Source organism: Miniopterus schreibersii, assembly GCF_964146895.1.
Source record: "Miniopterus schreibersii genome assembly, chromosome: 2".
NCBI lineage: Eukaryota > Metazoa > Chordata > Mammalia > Chiroptera > Miniopteridae > Miniopterus > Miniopterus schreibersii.
Window position 1 is genome coordinate 89,015,245 of NC_138102.1, and position 21,832 is coordinate 89,037,076.

At 35.8% G+C, this 21,832-nt stretch overlaps 1 protein-coding gene across 1 annotated transcript in view; it reads right to left on the reverse strand.

Moving 5' to 3' along the window:
• Positions 1-21,832, reverse strand: part of TRPC4 (transient receptor potential cation channel subfamily C member 4) — a 342,201-nt gene that overhangs the window by 70,489 nt on the left and 249,880 nt on the right. Inside the window, exon 4 of the mRNA XM_081128497.1 lies at positions 20,432-20,768. Within this exon, the coding sequence (XP_080984623.1) occupies positions 20,432-20,768 (337 nt within the window). The remainder of the gene's footprint in view (positions 1-20,431; positions 20,769-21,832) is intronic.

The window sequence follows — 21,832 nt, forward strand, 5'->3', positions numbered from 1 at the left end:
AAATATGCTCAGGACAAAGGACCCAGCACTGGCTCCCTATCAGGGGAGCATGCCAGCACCATCTCCATCCATCCGAGGGGACACCACAAGACTTTCAGCCAGGGGAGCAATGGGCAGTAGCAGCTCATCTCAGGCTTACTCCCTGAACCTGTCTCCAAGGTCCCCGAACCTGTCTCCAAGGCCCCCTTCTCTCTCTCCTACTCAGTGAGCCAAAGCAGTTCAGCCTAGTTTCTCCTGTTGCTTTTTCTATGCTCTTTCTTGTTTCACTGTCCCAAGTATATTTTTGCTGCCATCATTGACCCAATACCCTTTGGCTCAGTGCTGTGTAGCTCTTCTCTTTGAATATCTATCTATCATCCCCTTTTCTTAAATAATTTCTTTTTTTTTTTTATCTACCATCTGAGATGGCTACTTAGCCTACCTGTGCACCACCATCGGCCTTTAACTTTTCAGTATGAGTATCCGAAGCCATATGCTCTTAATATCTATTAGACAAAAGATGAACAAATTGTCACCAAAAAGGGAGAATATTTATATGATTGTTTGTCTTGATGAGACTTTATCTACATAAGAATATGATCACCCTTTTTCATTTTACATTTTCAACTTGGTAGGCCTTGTTGAAATTTTCAGGTTTGTTAATATCAACCTTTTAAAAGATAAAAATATAAAATAAGTCATGGAAATAAGAGGCACGTTTTGTTAGAGAGAACCTGTTAAATAACTATGTGTTATAGGCAAGATGTATAATTTGGATACTATGAGCAATTGTTGGCTTATGCCTAGGAATTCACTAGAGGTTATTTTAACAAAACTTAGATGTCTTCCTATGATACATCTTTTCCTCAGTTCACCATTTTCATCATCATGGTCAGTGTGCATAGATTTATATATGTTAAATAATTATGGTATATTCTTAGGCACACAGAAAATATCAACTTACTTCAGCAGCTACATTTCTCCCATTGGGAACAAAGTACTTCCTGCTTTATTATTATAATAGCCTTCACTAATAGTCTACTTAATTTATATAAAATGTTATCAGTTTTATAATTCATACTAAGGTGATAACATAAGTCTACATCTGGATATTTTATGTGCACACTAAAATATTTTTGATGGAAATAAGCTATGATACAAATTTGATTGTTATAATTGAGTTATAATGAATTCTGTGGAAAAAAATAAAAACCAGTTTTGGGAAAGGCCTTAAAAATTAGCACCCAAGTAGGAATTCAAAATGACTGCAGAGTAGCTGGAACCTCCAACCACTTGCTCACATCAGACTAATTTGTGGCTGAACTGCAGGGCAACAGGCTTGAAAAACCAACTGAGCTGTATTTGATTTGAAGTACTGTGAGCAGGGAATGTAGAGGAAAGACAGAAGAAAATACAGAGAGGGTGAAGCAACTTAAGCAGGTACAGGGCCAGAAGCCGAGGGATATTGTGGCAGCAGAGCCCCTGCCCCACTGGGAGCATGGAACCTCAGCCCCATGCAAGAATCCCCAATCCAGAAAAACAGAGAAGGGAAGGGGAATGCATGTAGCATTGGGTGGTGGTAAGCAGTGGAGATTCAGTCTACCTGGGAAGCTCAAACTGTAACACCCCAGGCAAAGGATGATCTCTTTGTTGCAGCACCAGGCAGAGAAAAATCACTCTGACCTGGGACTGGGGAGGGGCCAAGCAGCAAAGCTCCACATCACAGAGCTCTGCCTTGGAGAGGGCTGATCAGTACATTCAGCAGTGACTTAGAGGTCTTCCATCCCCTGGTGGAACACTGGGTAGAGTGCCAGATATTGGCTGGTCTGAGTGATTTGGGGGAAAAAAAGAGATCCCACCTCAAGCTCATGGACAGCAACTCACCCCCAACCTGAGAAACTGCTAAGTCTGCCCAGTTCTGTGGTGATCCAAGCCAAAGGAAAATGGGGTACAATTAGAAATTTGTGCCCAGGGAAGGGGAGATCCAAGATGGGGGCAGACAGTGGAAGCTACACTGACAGTATCCTGGGATGAATCTGGATTTGCAACTAAAACATAGAAAAACCCTCATAAAAACCAACTGAAGACTAGCTGGAGAGCACCCTCAAAATCAAGGAGGAAAACTGGAGAATGCACAGAGACTGGTAGGCAGTGTGGAGGCACAAGAGGGCTGGCTGGGCTCCCACAGGCAGCAGATGAAGGTTCAGAGAGATATCTCAGTTGTGGGCGGTTCCCACTGAGGACCCTGGAGTCTAACCCCCAGGCTGAGCTTCCCAGCCAAGAGCCTCAGAACTGAGAAAGGTGCCCAAATAACATCTGACTGTGAAAAGCAGCTGGGTTTCTGTCTTCCAAGGAGAGGCAGCTGGAACTGCAGGCACCCTCTTAAAGAGACAACCCACAACATTTCCTCTGCAGCCACTCACCTTGCTCCAGTGGAGGGGGAGTGGAGTAGACTGGAGCTGTGTGGGGAGAGTCTGGGGTTGTATGCTTTGGAGAGTGAGATCAGGAGATGCCCATCTGGATTCCTGTACCTAGTCATTCCCCTAGACTATAGAAGACATCTTCCTTGGGCAACAAATTTTCGGCTTTTGCCTGAAGAGGGAAGCAATTGTCCCACCCTGCTGGAAAGCCTCTCACACTGCCTAGAGGAGTTTCTACAGCCTGAGGCTCATTAAGAGGATCAAATTCATCAGTCTGCAGGCAGAGGAAGACCTCAGGGTGCTTTGAGTCTTTGCCTGATCTGCTTCTGGACCCAGGCCATAGGAAAGCATACTTTGGTGTGCATCTTGGTCCTGTCTAAATGCACCCAGCCCCAGCAGTGGAGGCCTCGAGACTAGGGTTGTTGATAGCTCCAAACAGGGTACTCAGGGCCAGTCGCAAACTGCGCCTGACATTGGCCTGTACCAGAGGTGCTCCAAAAAGACTGAGAGTTCTAGAAGATCTGCTTAACACTTAAAAACAAACCCAAAAATGTAGCCAAAATGGGGAGACAAAAAATAAGCCCCAAATGAAAGAACAAGAGAAGTCTCTAGAAAAAGAACTAAATAAAATGGAGATAAGCAATCTCTCAGATACAGAGTTCAGAATACTGATCGTAAGGATGCTCCATAGCATGAAAAAAGATATGGAAACTATGAAAAATGACCAGTCAGAAATGAAGAATGAAATAGCAGAAATAAAGAACACATTGGAAGGAATAAACAGCAGATTAGAGGAAGCTGAGGATTGGATCAGTGAATTAGAAGACAAGGTAGAAAAAAATCATTCAATCAGAGACCCCCAAACAAAAAACAATTAAAAAACAGGACAGTCTAAGGGAGCTGTGGGACAGCATGAAACAAAACAATATTCTTATTATAGGAGTGCCAGAGGAGGTCAAAAGTAAGCAGGGGTTAGAGAACCTGTTTGATGAAATAATGGCAGAAAACATCCCAAACCTGGTCAAGGAAAAAGTCACACAAGTTCAGGAGGCACAGAGAGTCACAAGCAAGAAGAATCCAAAGAGGCCCATGCGCAGAAACATCATAATTAAAAAGTCAAGAATTCAAGACAAAGAGAGAAGGAAGCTAGAGAAAAGCAATCTGTTACCTACAAACGAGCCCCCATAAAGCTGTCAATTGACTTCTCGTCAGAAACTCTACAGGCCAGAAAGAAATGTCATGAAGTATTCAAGGTAATGCAAAACAAGGATCAGAAACCAAGACTACTCTATCCGGCAAGATTATCAATCAAGATAGATGGTGAAATAAAGAGCTTCACAGACAAAAAAAAGGCTAAAAGACTTAATCACTACACAACTAGCATTACAGGAAAGGTTAAAGAGACTGCTATAATTAGAAGTAGAAATAAAGAGAATGAGAAACGTAGGCATAAAGAAACAAAATGGCAGTAGATAAGTATCTTTCTTTTTAAAAAAATATATATCTTTATTGATTTCAGAGAGAGGAAGGGAGAGGGAGAGAGAGATAGAAACATCAATGATGAGAGAGTCATTGACTGGCCACCTCCTGCAAGCCCCCGACTGGGGATGAAGCTCACAAACTGGGCATGTGCCCTGACTGGGAACCAAACCACCATCTCCTGGATCCTAGGTCAATGCTCAAAAACTGAGCCACACTCAGCTGGGCGATAAGTATCTTTCAGTAATGATTTTAAATGTAAAATGGATTAAATGCTGCAATAAAAAAATACAGGGTGACTGAATGGATAAGAAAACATGACTCAAATATATGCTGTCTACAAGAGACCAACCAACCTCAGAACAAAAGAATCACACAGGATGAGAGTGAAGGTATGGTAAAATATTTTCCAGGGAAATGGAAATGAAAAAAAAGCTGGGGTAGCAATAGTCATATCTGATAAAATAGACTTCAAAATGAAGACCATAACGAGAGACAAGAAAGGACATTACACTAAAGAGATCAATCCGATAAGAGACTATAACCCTGATAAACATAAATGCACCCAATATAGGAGCACCTAAATTTATTAAAAAACAACAACTCTTGAGGACTTTAAGGTAGAGATCAACAGCAATACAGTCATACTAGGGGATTTTAACACCCCACTGACTTCACTGGATAGGTTTTCTAGATAAAAAATCAACAAGGAAACAGTGACCCTAAATGACATACTAGATCAGATAGATTAAATTGACATTTACAAAACATTCTATTCCAAAGCTGCAGAATATACATTCTTCTCAAGTGCAAACGGGACATTCTCAAAGATAGACCACATGTTAGGACAGTAAGTCTCTACAAGCTCAAGAAGATTGAAATCGTATCAAGCATCTTCTCAGACAACAGTGGCATAAAATTAGGAATTAACTACAATAAAAACACTAAAAAACTTTTAAACACATGGAGGGTGAAAAGCATGTGTTTGAACAATGAATGGGTTACCAAAGAGATCAAGAAAAAAATAAAAAACTTTCTGGAAACAAATGAAAATGAACACACAACAACTCCAAATTTATGAGACACAATGAGAGCAGTCCTGAGAGGGAAGTTCACAGCCCTACAACCCTACCTCAAAAAACAAGAAAAACTTCTAATAGACTCTCTATCCTACAACTTACAAACTTAGAAAGAGAAAAACAAGAAAACCCCAGAGTAAGTAGAAGGAAAAAAATAATAAAGCTCAGAGAAGAAATAAATGACATAGAGACTAAAAAAAATACAAAGATCAATGAAACCAAGAGCTGGCTCTTTGAAAAAATAAACAAGATTGATTAACCTTAGGCCAGACTCATCAAGAAACAAAGGGAGAGGACCCAAATAAACAAAATGAGAATCAAAAGAGGTGGAATAACAACTCGCCCAACAGAAATACAAAGAGTTGTAAGAAAATAATATGAACAACTATATACCACCAAGCTGGACAATCTGCATGAAATGGATAAGCTCCTAGAAAAATAGAAACTTCCAAAACTCAATCAGGGAGTCACAAAGCCTAAATAGGCCGATAATTGCTGATGAAGTGGAAGCTGCAATCAAAGGTTTCCCAGCATACAAAAGCCCTAGCCCCAAAAGTTCTCTTCACAGGGAACTTTTACCAAACATTCAAAGAAGAATTAACACCTATACTCCTCAAATTATTTCAAAAAATCCAAAGGAAGGAAGAGTTCCAAGTTCTTTTTATAAGGCCAGCACTAGCCTAATTCCAAAACCAGATAAGGACACTACAAAGAAAGAGAATCTCTGGTAAACATAGATGCAAAAATCCTCAACAAAATATTAGCAAATCGGACTCAGCAATATATTTAAAAGATCATACACCATGACCAAATGGAATTTATTCCAGGGATGCAAGACTGGAACAATATTCACAGAGGAATAAATGTGATACATCACATAAACAAACTGAAAGACACATGATCATATAATCACATGATCATATCAATAGATGCAGAAAAAGCATTTGATAAATTCCAATGCCCATTTTTGATAAAAACTCTCAGCAAAGTGGGAATAGAGGGATCATACCTCAACATAATAAAGGTCATATATAACAATCCTACAGCCAATATCATATTCAATGGGCAAAAAACTAAAACCATTTCCCCTAAGAACAGGAACAAGAGAGGGGTGTTCACTTTCACCACTCTAATTCAACGTATTACTGGAAGTCCTAGCCACAGCTATCAGAAAAGAAGAAAACATAAAAGTCATCCAAATTGGAAAGGAGGAAACAAAACTGTCATCATGTGCAGATTACATGATATTGTACATAGAGAATTCTAAAAACTCCACCAAAGAACTATAGATTTAATAAATGAATTCTGCAAGGTAGCCGGATACAAAATAAACACCCAGAAATCAATGGCATTTTTATATACCAATAATGAACTCTCAGAAAATGAAACTAAAAGAATTCCATTTACCATTGCAACAAAAAAAGTAAGATACCTAGGAATAAGCTTAACCAAAGATGTAAAAGACCTTTACTCAGAAAACTACAGGGCACTGAAAAAAGAAATAGAGGAAGATATAAACAAATGGTAAAATATACCATGTTCATAGATTGGAAGAATTAACCTCATTAAAATGTCCATACTACCCAAAGCAATCTACAGATTCAGTGAATCCCGATTAAAATACCAACAGCATATTTCACAGATCTAGAACAAACACTTCAAAAATTAATATGGAACAAAAAAATACCCCAAATAGCCATGGCAATCTTGAGGAAAATGAACAAAGTTGAAGGGATCACAATACCGGATATCAAGTTATACTACAAAGCACCTGTAATCAAAACAGCCTAGTACTGGCACAAAAACAGACATATAGATGAGTGGAACAGAACAGAGAACCCAGAAACTGACTCAAGCCATTATGGTCAATTAATATTTTACAAAGGAGGTGAGAATATACAATGGAGTAAAGACAGTATTTTCAATAAATGGTGTTGGGAAAATTGGACAGGTACATGCAAAAGAATGAAACTAGACCACCAACTTACATCACAGTAAATTCAAAATGGATAAAGTCTTAAATGTAATACATGAAACCATAAAAATTCTAGAGGAAAACATAGGCACTAAAATCTCAGACATCTCTTTTAGCAGTATGTTTGCTGATACATCTCCTAGGACAAGAGAAACTAAGAAAAAAAATAAACAAATGGGACTGCATCAAAATAAAAAGCTTCTGCACACCAAAAGAAACCAACAAAACAAAAAGGGAGCCCACTATGGGAGAACACATTTGCCAATGACACATCTGATAAAGGGTTAATATCCAAAATATATAAGGAACTCCATACAACTTAACAAAAGGAAGAAAAAAAATCCAATTAAAAAATGAGCAAAGGACCTAAGTAGACACTTCTCCAAAGAGGACATACAAATGTCTAAGAGACATATGAAAAAATGCTCAAAGTCACTAAGCATCAGAGAGATGCAAATTAAAACCATAATGAGGTATCACTTCCCCCCTTTCAGAATGGCTACCATCAACAAATCAACCAACAACAAGTGCTGGCGAGGGTGTGGAGAAAAGGGAGCCCTAGTACACTGCTGATGGGAATGCAGACTGGGCAACCACTATGGAAAACAGTATAGGATTTCCTCAAAAGATTAAAAATTGACCTGCCATTTGACCCAGTGATCCCACTTCTAGGAATATATCCTCAGGAACTAGAAACACCAATCACAAAGGGCTTATGCACCCCTATATCCATAGCTGTGCAATTTACAATAGCTAAGATCTGGAAACAGCCCAAGTGCCCATCACTAGATGAGTGGATAAAAAAGCTGTGGTACATTTACATCATGGAATACTATGCAGCTGTAAAAAAGAAGGATCTTTTATCCTTTGGGACAGCATGTAGGGAAGTAGAAAGTATTATGCTAAGTGAAATAAGCCAGTCAGAGAAAGACAAATACCACATGATCTCACTTATATGTGTATTGTAATAATCAAAATAAACTGCTGAAGAAAATGGATCCAGAGACATAGAATCATGGAACAGACTGAAGGATCTCAGAGGGAAGGTGGGGAGGGGGCAGTGGGTGGGGAGAGATTAATGAAAGAACTTATATGTTTATAAGCATAACCCATGTACACAGACATTGGTACAGAGAAAGCCTGGTGGTGGGATGGATGTGGGGTGGAGGGCATCAATAAGGATTAAAAGGGGCCTAATGTAAAAAAAATATATATATAATAAAAAAAGAAAAAAAAAAGAAATCTGTGCCCATCCTGCTCATTCTGATAGTGCAGGGTACATGGACATTTAGCCCATTTGAGCCTCGGTGGAGGCCCTGCTCAAAAGGGCTGGCTGTGGGGAAAGACTGGAGTGCCTTTGGATCCCCTCCTACCTTGTGTGGTGTGGCAAAGGGGTGCCAGGAAGCCAAGTAGAGCTGAGATGTTGCAACAGTGTTTCCTGGGTGGGTTTCTATCCAGAAGACAGACAGGCACGTGATGGGCCCTTGGCAGCATTACAAAGAAATAGATCAGAGCTCCCCACTGCGTATAGCCAGCAGCCAGTGCAGCCCAGATAAAAAGAGGAAGTGCTGTTCTTCACTCCTATAGATTACAAGCACCACCCCCAATGTTAAACCATCCAGGTCAGGTCCTGGATACCTCTGCAGAGCATAGATCCATGGGGGAAGGGATAGTAACTCAGAGCAGGAACATTCAAGGATGTGAGACCCAATGTAGACCCAGTCTTTTGACTTCAGAGGCCCACCCAGCAGACTATTTGGAGCTCTGCCCTGCTGAGCATCAAACTGGTGGCTGAAATTGTTCGCATCAAAGAACCTACGGGTAGGTCTGTGAAAGGCCCACCAAGGGGCCATTCATGAAAACATCAGAGCAAAATCTAGTGAACATCACAAATAGCAGTGCCAAAGTTTGAGCACAGCAGGCACTGAAATCTGTAGAGGTGAACTCAACTTTTTTTTCCTTTTCCTTTTTTAAAAAATTTCTTTATTATTATTTTGTGTATAATCTTTTTTCTTTTATTTTTTTATATTTTGTTTTGTTCTCTTTTTCTTCCTCTCATATCCCTTATTTTTCTTTCCTTGTCTTCATCTATTTTTTCTTTCTCTTTGCTTTTTAAATTTATATTTATTTATTATTTTTATTTTTTTTGTTTTTCTTTTCCTATTCCATATATTATTTTATTCATTATTATTAACTTTTTAAAATTATTATTTCATATATATTTTTTCACTTTTTTAAATTTAATTTTTCTCTACTTTCTTTTCTTCCCTTCTCTGCTTTCATTTCCCACTGTCTGCTCTAATGCTTTTAGTCTCTTGTATTATAGTATTCTTTTTTTTTTTTACTTCTCTTTTCTTATACATTTTTTGTTATTGGTGGTGTTGTTTTTGTTCTTGTTATTAGTTTTTAGTATGTGTGTGTGTGTGTGTATACATGTGTGTGTGTTGTTTACAGTTTTGTCTTGTTTAGTTCTGTTAGCATCTGTATAACAGTCGCCATGACATAATTGGGGATGAGCCTCATAGTCAGCTAGTCTGAGGGTTGAGCCCACCCATGACTTGGGACAAGAGCAATCGAGAGCCAATGACAATGGGAGGGACCACATAACTGACACAAGTGACATTCCTAGAGTACCCAGCTCAGAAGATCAAGGAGACTACACCATTGGGTCCCACAAGACACCCACTATAAAGGCCACAACACTAGGACTGGGAGTAATAGCAGATATACCTAATGAATAGAAACAAGAACAAAGAGACTGCCAAAATGGAGAGACAAAGAAACAGGCCCCAAATGAAAGACAAAGAGAATTATCCAGAGGAAGAGATAAATGACATGGTGATAAGCAATTTATCAGACATAGAGTTCAGAGTAATGATTATAAGGATACTCAACAGCATGAAAAAAACATACAAAACATGAGAAACAACAATTCAGAAATGCAGAATGACATAGCTGATATAAAAAAATACACTGGATGAAATAAACAGAAGGAAGCAAAGGACTGAATCAGAGACCTTGAAGACAAGGTATAAAAATCACTCAATCTGAGCATAAATAAATAAGCAAATAAATAAATAATAAATAAATAAATAATAAATAAATAAATAAATAAATAAATAAATAAATAAATAAATAAAATAAAATAAAATAAAAACCAGAAATACAGTTTAAGGGAGTATTGGGACAACATTAAACATAAGAACATCCACATAATTGGTGTAGCAGAAGAAAAAGAAAGTGAGTAATTGAGAATGCTGTTGAGGAAATAATGAAAGAAACCTTACCTAACTTCATGAAGGAAAAAATCACACAAGTTCAGGAAGCACAGAGTCCAAATCAAGATGAACTCAAAAAGGCCCACAACAAGACACATAATAACTAAAATGACAAAAATTAAAGACAAAGAAAATCTTAAAGGAAGAAAGTGAAAATCAATTAGTTACCTACAAGGAGCTCCCATAAGGCTGTCAGCTAATGTATGAATAGAAACACTATAGGCCAAAAGGGAATGCATGAAGTATTCAAAGTAATGAAGACCAAGGATCTGTAATCAAGACTACGCTATCCAGCAAGGCTATCATTCCAAATTGAAGGTGGAATAAAGAGCTTCACAGTGAAGAAAGTCTAGAGGAGTTTAATACCTCTAAACCAGCATTGGAAAAATGTTAAAGAGACTGTTGTAATAAGAAATAGAGAGATGAATGTAAGCATAAAGAAAAAACTGGCAATAAATAAGTCTAATAAACTTAAATGTAAATGAATTACATGCCATAATCAAAAGACAGAGTAGCTGAATGGGTAAGAAAACATGACCCACATATATGCTATGCAAAACAGACCCACCTCAGACAAAAGATTCACACAGATTGAAAGCAAAGGGATGGAAAAAATATTCCATGTGAATGGAAAGGGAAAGAAAAGCTGGTGTAGCAAAACTTATATCTGACAAAACAGACTTCAAAACAAAGAGCATAACAAGTGACAAAGAAGGCCACTACATAATAATAAAGGGGTTGATCCAACAAGAGTACATAACCCTGGTATACATATTTGCACCCAATATTGGAGCACCTAAATATATATATATATAAATACACTTTTGGAGAATTTTAAATGAAACCTCAACAGTAACACAGTCATAGTAGGGACCCCAGTGACATCACTGGATATATCTTTCAGACAAAAAATCAACAAGGAAACAGTGATCCTAAATGACACACTAGATCAGATGTATTTAATTGATATTTACAGAACATTTCATCCCAAAGCAGCAGAATATACATTCTTCTCAAGTGCACATGGAACATTCTCAAAGATAGACAACACTGGAGGATACCAAGTAAGTCTTAACAAATTCAAGACTGAAATCATATGAAGCATCTTCTCGGATCATGATGGCATGAAACTAGAAATAAAAAACAATAAAAACACAAAAAACATTTAAACACATGGAAGCTAAAAAGCATGTTATTAAACAGTGAATGGGTTATCAATAAGGTTAAGGAAGAAATAAAAACTTCTTGGAAACAAATGAAAACGAAGAGGTAACAACCCAAAATTTATGGGACATAGTGAAAGCAGTCCTGAAAGGGTGGGACATAGCATTATAGGGCTTTCTCAAGAAACAAGAAAAATCTCAAATAAACAATCTAACACTACAACAAAAATAACATGAAAAAGAAAAAGAAAACCCTAGAATAAGTAGAAGGAAGAAAATTATGAAGATCATAGCAGAAATAAATGACATAGAGGCTAAAAAATATATACAAAAATAAAGGAAATCAAGAGCTGGTTCTTTGAAAAGATACACAAGATTGATGAAACAAATAGAGAGGACCCAAATAAATAAAATCAGAAATGAAAGAGGTGAAGTAACCACTGACATCACAGAAATACAGAGGACTGTAAGAAAATACTATGAACAACTATATGCAAACACTTTGGACAACCTGGGTGAAACACAAATTCAAAAGAGCATACAATCTTCCAAATCATAATCAAGAAGAATCAGATAACTGGAATAGACCAATGACAACTAATGAAATTGAAGCAGTAATAAAAAAACCCTCCCAGCAAAAAAAGTCCTAGACTGGATGGCTTCGTAGGTGAATTTAACCAAACATTCAAAGAACTAACACCCATCCTCCTCAAACTATTCCAAAAATTTCAAGAAAGAGGGAGATGTCTAAGCTTTTTGTTGTTGTTGTTTTTAAAAAAAGGACAGCAGTATTGTAACACCAAAACCAGATAAAGATACTACACACACAAAAAAAATTATAGGCCTATTAATATCCTTGATAAACATAGATGCTAATACCCTCAACAAAATATTATCAAATCAGATCCAGCAGTATGTTAGAGATCATACACAAGGACCAAATAAGACTTATTTCAGGGATGCAAGTATTGTTCAATATTTGCAAATAAATAAGTGTGCAACATCACATAAACTAAATGAAAGACAAAAATTACATGATCACATCAATGGACATTATCCAGCATTAGACAATATCCAGCACCTATTTGTGATAAAAACTCTCAACAAAGTGAGAATAAAGGGATCATACCTCAACATAATAAAAGTAATATGTAAATACTACAGCTAACATCATACAACATGGGCAAATTTTAAAATTGATCCATTAAGATCAGGAAAGGGACAGGGATGCTGTTTTCATCACTCTTATTCAACATAGTGCTGCAAGTCCTACTCACTGAAATCAGACAAGACAAAGCAATAAAAGATATCCAGATTGAAAAGGAAGAAGTAAAATTGTCATTATTCACAGATGACATGATATTGTATGTAGAAAACTGTAAAGAATCCTATAAAAACTACAAGATTTAATAAATAAATTTGGTGAAGTAGTAGAATACAAATTAATATCCAGAAGTCATTTGCATTTTTAAACACCAATAATGAACTAGCAGAAAGAGAAACCAAGAATTCCAGATACCATTGTAAAAAAAAAAAAAAAAAGGTGCCCAGGAATAAACATAAACAAAGAGGTAAAAGTTCCATACTCAGGAAATTATAGGTCACTGAAAAAGAAATAACAGAAAGATACAACATACCATGTTCATGGATTGGAAGGCTCAACATCATTAAAATGCCTGTACTACCCAAAGCAATCTATAGATTCAATGACATTCCTATTAAAATACTAATGGCATATTTTACAGAACAAATATTTCAAAAACTTATATGAAACCAGAAAGACCCAGCAATCTTGAGGAAATAGAACAAAGTTGGATTGATCACAACACTGGATATGGAACTATACTACAAAACCATGGTAATCAAAACAGCATGGTACTGGGACAAGAAAAGGCATATGGATCAATGGAACAGAACAGAGAGCCCAGAAATCAACCCATGCCTTTTTGGTCAATTACTATTTGACAAAGGATACAAGAGAATACAATGGAGTAAGACAGTCTCTTCAATAAATGATGTTGGGTATGGCTTGCATGGCTCAGTATTTGAGTGTTTACCTATGAAGCAGGTCACAGTTTGATTCCCAGTCAGGGCACATGCCAGGGCTTCAGGCTTGATCCCCAGTAGGGTTGTGCAGGAGGCAGCCCATTAATGACTCTCTCTCATCATTGATGTTACTCTCTCTCTCTTCCTCTCCCTTCCTCTGTCTGAAATCAATAAAAACATAAGAAAATTTTAAAAATAAAGAAAAAAAATGATGTTTGGAATATTGGACAGAAACATTAAAAAAAGCAACTATACCACCAACTTACACCATACACAAGAATAAATTCAAAATGGATAAAAGACTTAAATGTAAGTCATAAAACCATACAATTCTTGGAAGAAAACATAGGTCATATCTCAGACATCTCTTGAAACAATATTTTTGCACATGTATCTCTGAGGGAAAGGAAAACACAGGAAAAAATAAACAAATGGGGCTACATCAGACTTAAAATCTTCTGAACAGCAAAAGAAACCATCAGCAAAATGAAAAGGGAACAAATCATATGAAAGAACATATTCACAAATAATTCATCAGAAAAGGGGTACTCTCCAAAATACATAAAGAATTTATATGACTCAACACTAGGAAGACAAACAGTCCTTTAAAAAATGGGCAACACTTCTCCAAGGACATATAGATTGCCAATAGACATATGAAAAAATGCTCAAGATCACTAATCATCAGAGAGATGTAAATAAAAACTACAATAAGATGTCACTTCACACTAGTCAGAATGGCAACTATAAACAAATCAACAAACAAGTGCTGCAAAGGATGTGGAGAAATGGACACCATAGGACACCATTGGTGGGAATGCTGTCTAGTACAGCCAGTACGGAAAATGTTATGGAGTTTCCTCAAAAAATTTAAAATAGAACTGCCTTTTGACCCAGCAACCTCATTTTTGGGTGTATATCCTAAGAATCCTAAAACACTAATTGGAAAGCATAAATGCACCCCTATGTTTGTAGCAGCACTATTTATAATAGCCAAGATCTGGAGACAGCCCAAGTGCCAATAAGTAGATGAGTGGATAAAAAAAGCTGTGTGGTACATATACACAATGGAATACTATGCAGCTGTAAAAAAATAAAGATCTCTTATCCTTCATGACAGCATTGGATGGACCTGGAGATTATTATGCTAAGTGAAATTAGCCAGTCCGAGAAATACAAATATCACATGATCTCACTTATATGTAGAATCTAAAGAACAAAATAAACTGACGAACAAAATAGGACCAGAGGTATGGATTACTAGAACAGACTGACAGATCTCAGATGAGAAGAGTGTGGGGAGGATGGGAAGAGATGAGCCAAAGAATTTGTATGCATATATCCATAACCCATGGACACAGACAATACTGTGGTAAGGGCTTAGGTGGGGTAGGAGCAGGGTGGAGGGAGGCAAATGGTGGGGGAATAGGGGACACCCGTAAAGAGTCAACAATAAAAAAAAATTAGTATCCAAAAGGTTTATTTTCATGTTTTACTCCACATTATCTCCAAAAACAAATGACATTTATTTGAGATAAAACTGCTACTATAATATAGATGAATTCTCATAGTATATATTATGCATATACATGCTATATTTAGTTTGCATGTAACTTTTACGTAAAACGGACTTTCTCATATGAATATTTTAGTCATTTTGTACTCTTAGTATTTTATGTTAAAAATCAAGCCCTAAATAAATTGAAAGCCTCAAAATCTTTGTCCAGTAGAACTTAGATGTAACTAGGTCTCTAATCTCACACCAGGCTCCTTTTATTTCATCATTTAGTATTTCTAATGGCTCTTTCTAGACACTTTAAAAGTATATCTCTGTTACAGGTCCATATGCATGCTTGTTAAAGCTATTGTTTTACTTATTATTCCAGTTTAAATGGGTAATTTGACAGCCAGGAGGTATATTTGTGTCTATCTGTCCATTACCTACTTATCTATTTAGGTAGTTATAACTGAATTATCTCTAATGGTTTTTGAAATTCATTTTTATTTTTTTATTGTTGACAGCATTACAAATGTCTCCCATTTACCATCTGCTCTGCCTTCTTCCACCCAGCACCCACTCCACCCCAGGACTTCACAAATTATTGTCTGTGTCCATGGGTTTTTATGTTGGTCATCTCAAAATGACTAAATCATAAGTTTGATTTCTGTATAAGGGTTTTAGATTTCTTTGCTTATATGCTAAATTTCACTCTTACAGCAAACATCTGCAAGAACTCTTAAGGCTCTCAGATGGGAAAAGATGTGTCCATAACCTTCAATACAGGTTGAAAGTGAAAATTCATAATATAAGTTTATAAAACAAATAAAAGTCTTTGTCAGGATAAACAAAATGGAAGCCGTAAAAACAATTATTTTTCATAAATTATGCTATCATAGGTCTGAGGAACATTCTCTGAATGTAGCAGGAAAGTAAATTTAATAGGAATAAAAAAATATTTCTTTACCCAATGAGTAGCTCATGGTTTGGTCATGAGTTGAAAAGATAAGCTGTTTTAAGAAGACTTTGTAGAAAACCATGCACAAAGCTTCAGTCTGTCATCAGAGCTTCAAACTATCATGTATATCATCATGATGAGGGACACATTAATAAGCCATACTCTTCTCCATAAGTTGTTCAGTCCTATTACATATCTAAATCCTTACAATGGAGGGAATACTTACTTTACCAAAAGGTAGGAAAGAGTGAGAAAATATAGAAGACTCATTAATATAATCATCAAATCATATTATACCTTTTTTTCTATATCACACTTTTGATAAAAGGTTAAATCATGTTGTCTTTAATCTTCCTCTTCAACTTGTCCAATAAAAATATAGGCCAATTTTCTGTGCTCTAATGATGATAGCTCCCCAGCAGTAATGGCACTCAATGGGACTTAAGAAATCATCATGCTAAATTATTAATTTTATTAATAAAGATATTGTGAAATTGAGCCCAAAGTCAAGGGAAGTAAAGGGGAAAATAAATGAATGGCATTATATCAAACTAAAAAGCTTCTGCACAGCAAAAGAAACTGACAACAAAACAAACAGGCAGCCAACCAGATGGGAGATGATATTTGCAAACAGTAGTTCCGACAAAGGTTTAGTTTTCAAAATATATAAAGAACTCATAAAACTCAACAACAAACAACCCAATCAAAAAGTGGGCAGAGGACCTGAACAGACCCCTCTCCCAAGAAGACATATGAACAGCCATACAGAAGGATGTTAAACTTCACTAGCAATTAGGGAAATGCAAATCAAAACTACAATGAGATACCATCTCACACCTGTTAGAGTAGCTGTTATCAACAAGACAGGCAATAACAAGTGTTGGAGAAAAGGGAACCCTCATTTGCTGCTTGTGGGAATGTAGAATGGTACAACCACTATGGAAAGCAGTCTGGCAATTCCTCAAAAAATTAAGAATAGAGCTATCATATGACCAGCAATTATCATATTACCCAGCAATCCCTCTCCTGGCTATATACCTGAAAACTCAAAGACATGTATTTGCAAATATATATGCAAACCTACGTTTATTGCAGCATTATTCATGGTAGCCAAGACATAGAATCAAACAAAATGTCCTGTGATAGAGGACTGGATAAACAAAATGTGGCAGATGTACGCAATGGAATACTACTCAGCCATAAGAAAGGATGAAATACTACCATTTTTAACAACATGGATGGACCTTGAGAATATTATGCTAAGTGAAATAATCAGAAAAAGCTAAGAACTATATTATTTCACTCATATATGGTATATAAAACTGAAACTCATGAACACAAACAGCATTGTGGAGGTTACCAGAGGGGTGAAGGGGTGAGGGTGAAGAGGGTCTTAATATATGGTGACAGAGAAGATATGACTTTGGGTGGTGGGCACACAAAGCAATCAATATACAGATCTTGTAACATAGAACCCCACACCTGAAACCTATATGTTCATATTAACCATTGTCACCCCAATAAATTTGATAAAGTAGAAAAAAAGATATTGAAAATTCTGACAGGTTGCTACTGTCCATAATTTAATAATCCCTTGGTGGTAGAACCTGAGTATGTATTCAAATTGGTTGCTTTTTCTACAAGAGCCCAGTAACATAGATAATACGTTTTATAATCATGGGTCTAACAAACCAGTTAGAACTCAGTCTTAGGTATGAGGCACTCGCAATTTACCAGGCTTGATGAACAAACTGTTTTGACAGATCTATCTGATATTTAAACATGATATTTTATGCCATGTTATTTACGCAAGATAATTATTCATATGGTTTTATTTATTTTTTATTTTAGAAAATCTCCTTTCATCCTAAAAATTCCCAGATAAATGAAGTCCTTGAAGTTAGGATATCTAAAAAATGTTGTCTTTAGCAGATATTTCTTTTGGCTTGAGTTATAATTCTCACAATTAAATTTATTCAATATTTAACCATTCAGCTGTGGCTTGGATATGACTTTTCTAGCTAGCTTTTTTGGAAAATTCTGCTACAACTTCTGCAGAAGACAAACAAATTATTAAAAGTTTGAAGTTTCTATTTTTAATATTATTTACCATTTTCTGGCACTAAACAACATATCCTATTATTTATTATCCACTTTTGTCAATAAAAATTAGTTTTTATAAGGGTAAGGGACTTTTCCTCTCTTTTGTTTTCTTTTCCTTTCTCTCTTTACTTTTTATTTTATATATATAAATTTATTTATTTATTTATTTATTTATTTATTTATTTATTTATTTATTTATTTTAATCCTCACTCAAGGATATCCTTTCCATTGCTTTTCAGAGAGAGTGGAAGGGAGAGAGACGGAGAGGGAGGGAGGGAGCGGGGGAGAGAGAGGGAGAGAGAGAGAGAGAGAATGAGATCCCTGTGAGAGGCACACTGATTGGTTGCCTCCGTCACATGCGCTGACCAGGGCCAGAGATTGAGCCTGCAATGGAGGTATGTGCCTTTGGCTGGAATCAAACCCAGAACCCTTCAGTCCTTCGTCCAACATTCTAACCACTGAGCTAAAACGGCTAGGGCTCTCTCTTTACTTTTATAACACTATTGTCCTGCATAAGAACTCTACATACTCTACATATTTTTACTGATTTCCTATAGAAAATACTAGGGATAACATATGTGCTTATGATGTATTGTATCTATAGCATTTTTCAGAATGCAACATTTTGTATTTTAGTTGGGATATCAGGAGTTTTAGATATTCAATAATGGGAAATTTAATTTCTTACACTCTTTAAGAATTGTTCTCAATAAATTTTCTGTAAAGAAAACTCCATACAGGATATATTCCTAATGTGAGATAATCGATTGAAATAGAAACAATCAGGGTAATTTTATATTGAATATAAACTGCAATGGCATATTTTTTTTTACTCAGAAAGGCACAAATTATCTAAAGTCCTTCTAATTTAAGGAAAGATCTTGTGTTCATACTTTAGACTCTACTTTAAGTTCACTTAAGAAGAAGTTTCTTTCCAGTAAGTTAAAACATATTTTGTTCCTATGCACTTTTTTTAATCCTCACCTGAGTGTGTGTATGTGTGTGTGTGTGTGTGTGTGTGTGCGTGTATATATATATATATATATATATATATATATAAATTTTGTTTTTACAGATAGAGAAAGGGAGACAGAGAGAGGAGGGAGTAGAGAGAGAAACACCAATGTGAGAGAAACACTGATTGGTTGCCTCTGACACACACCCCAGCTGGGTTGAAACCCACAAGGTATGTGTCCTGACCAGGAATTGAACTCGCAACCTTTTGGTGTACAGAATGACTCCAATCAAGTGAGCCACCTGACCAGGGCTTATGAACTTTTCTTATGGTCAGTACTTAAAGTATTTAAATCTTCAAAATTGAAAAGTGTATCTAATCTCAGTTTCGGACACTGTCCTGTCGTATTTTTCCTGTTTTTTCATTTTACACTCCTGGCAGAAGTTTTGACAGTTAACTCAAACCGAACTGAGATTGTAAATCATGAAATTTGTCACACATTTTCAAATAAATAAATAAATAAACAAACAAATAAATAAATGACAATATGGAGGTTTAAAATTAGCAAAATTGAGAAAATGTAATTTTTTAGAAAACCACAGTGGGATAAAGGAAAGAATAATTAAAATGTAAATCTTAACCATGTCTATAATAACAACAGGAAAGGAAAACAGGGTTTTTGCTAGCTACTTTAAGATTTTCTACCTTACCAAAATTTGCTGCAGATCCAAAACATTTCTCTTTCCATAAAATGAATAGATAGAAATTAAAGAATGCCCTATTGTTAAATGTACTATTATTTTGATTTAATATATAATTTCTAAGATAAACTTAAACGGATTTTAAAGACTGTTTACAGTTATTTTATTAACAGAATTACTAATTCTGCAGAGTAATTTGTACTTATCTTTTAGAATGCATATCTATTAGAAAATTAGAATAATTATTTATATATGGCCAATGACACATGTTGCAAGGCTTTAAAACACAAACATACAAACAAAATCTCAGAGAAACATTCATGGGACATGAAATCATTAAAACATAGAATTTTAAAACCTAAGGTTACATTTTATAGGCTGCATGTAAGAGCGGGTCAACCCAGCTGTAAAATAATTATTTAACTTTGGGGAATAGGCCTTAGACTCACAGGAGTGGGGGACCTTTTTTCTACCAAGGGCCATTTGGATATTTATAAAATCATTCTCAGGCTATACAAAATTATCAACTTAAAAATTAGCCTGCTATATTTGGTCAAACATTTAATTAGCTCAACCCTAATGTGATGGCTGGAACTGCTTCTCTTTGGTGAGGCCTTGGCAAGGCCAGACCAAATGATTTCAAGGGCCAGACATTCCCCACCCCTCCCTAGGAGCTACAATGAAGAGAATCTGTTTTAAACATTCTATGTCCTAAACTTTGATTAATATTCTTTTCTGAGCAACAAAATTTCATTGCAGTATCACATTTTTATATTTTCTATAGTAACACATTTACCCAGGACCCATGGTAATATCATCCACTCGACGATGGTTGGTGGTGGACCTTGCCTGTTCAAATCTGATCTGTCGATGTGTTGAGAGGCAAGCAACAGGAGAAACAAGAAAGTCAAATATGATGCTGTATGACAGATAAACTTGATAAATGGCTTTCTGATGAACAGTCCAAGAGGGCTTTTAGGAGCTATAAGGTAGCACAGGGAGAAGACAGGAAAAAGAAGTCCTATTATGAAACATGTCACCATCTTCACTGCCCAGTGTCTTCTCCTCCACCCTGGGAACTCGTCATACCAGCGAGATGCAAGCAGTTGTTGACAATTGGGCTGGGCAACAAACTAAATGGAAAGGAAAAGGAAAAGGAAGATTCAGTGTTACATATAAAGGCTTTAGTTAATGAATAATCTTATTAACCAATGTCAACCCAATAAATTTAATAATTTTTTTTAAAAAGAACACAGTTATCTTTAAAGTCAGAAGTTTTGTTTTAAATAATTTTATATTTGAACAATCACAAAGTCTTGAAGTCATTCTCAGAATTAGCCCACTTATTGAACATTTTATACTCAAAGCATTGTGCTATGTGCTTGCCAAACACAAGAGAAATCAAAATACTATAGCTATTTTGAGGAAGCAAAATAGAGCTGGGAAAGAATATAATTTATAAGTTATGTTCATAAGTGAACCAAGCTGCATAGAAAGATACACACATATATATGTATGTATGTATGTGTGTGTGTGTGTGTGTGTGTGTGTGTGTGTGTGTATATATATATATATATATATATATATGAATTATAATATACGGGAGTGGGAAAAAGTAGGTTTATAGATGTGAGTACAGGAAACACAGAGTTTATTCTTGTATTATTATTTATTCTTGTATTATATATTTTTCCATATGAACAACTGTAAACCTACTTTTGCCAACCCCTTTATATGGCAAAAAATAAAAATGTTAATAGTGGTTATTTCTTGGTTTAGTGGTTATTTTCTGTGACAAGTATAACATATACTTGTATTTCATTTTTTACTGCCATGTACTTTTAATATTTTCTATAATAAGCACTTAACTACTTTTATCATCTAGAAAAAATAAATATACTTTTATTTGGATTGAGGCAATAAGAAAAACATACATGAAATCATATTAGGATGACCAGTATGTAAATCATCATAGCTGAACTTCATGGAAATAAAGCAAAGTCCTTACCTAAGTATAGTCAATTGTCATATACAAAACATTTCACAAACATGACACTATGTTTGACATGTAGCATAGACTTTACTTATTTTAAGAATGAGGATAGAGGAAGTTATAAGAGGTCAGTAAATTTATTCAATATTACATATCTAGTAAATGATGAAATGTTTGACTATCTGGTCCAGATTTTTATTTTTT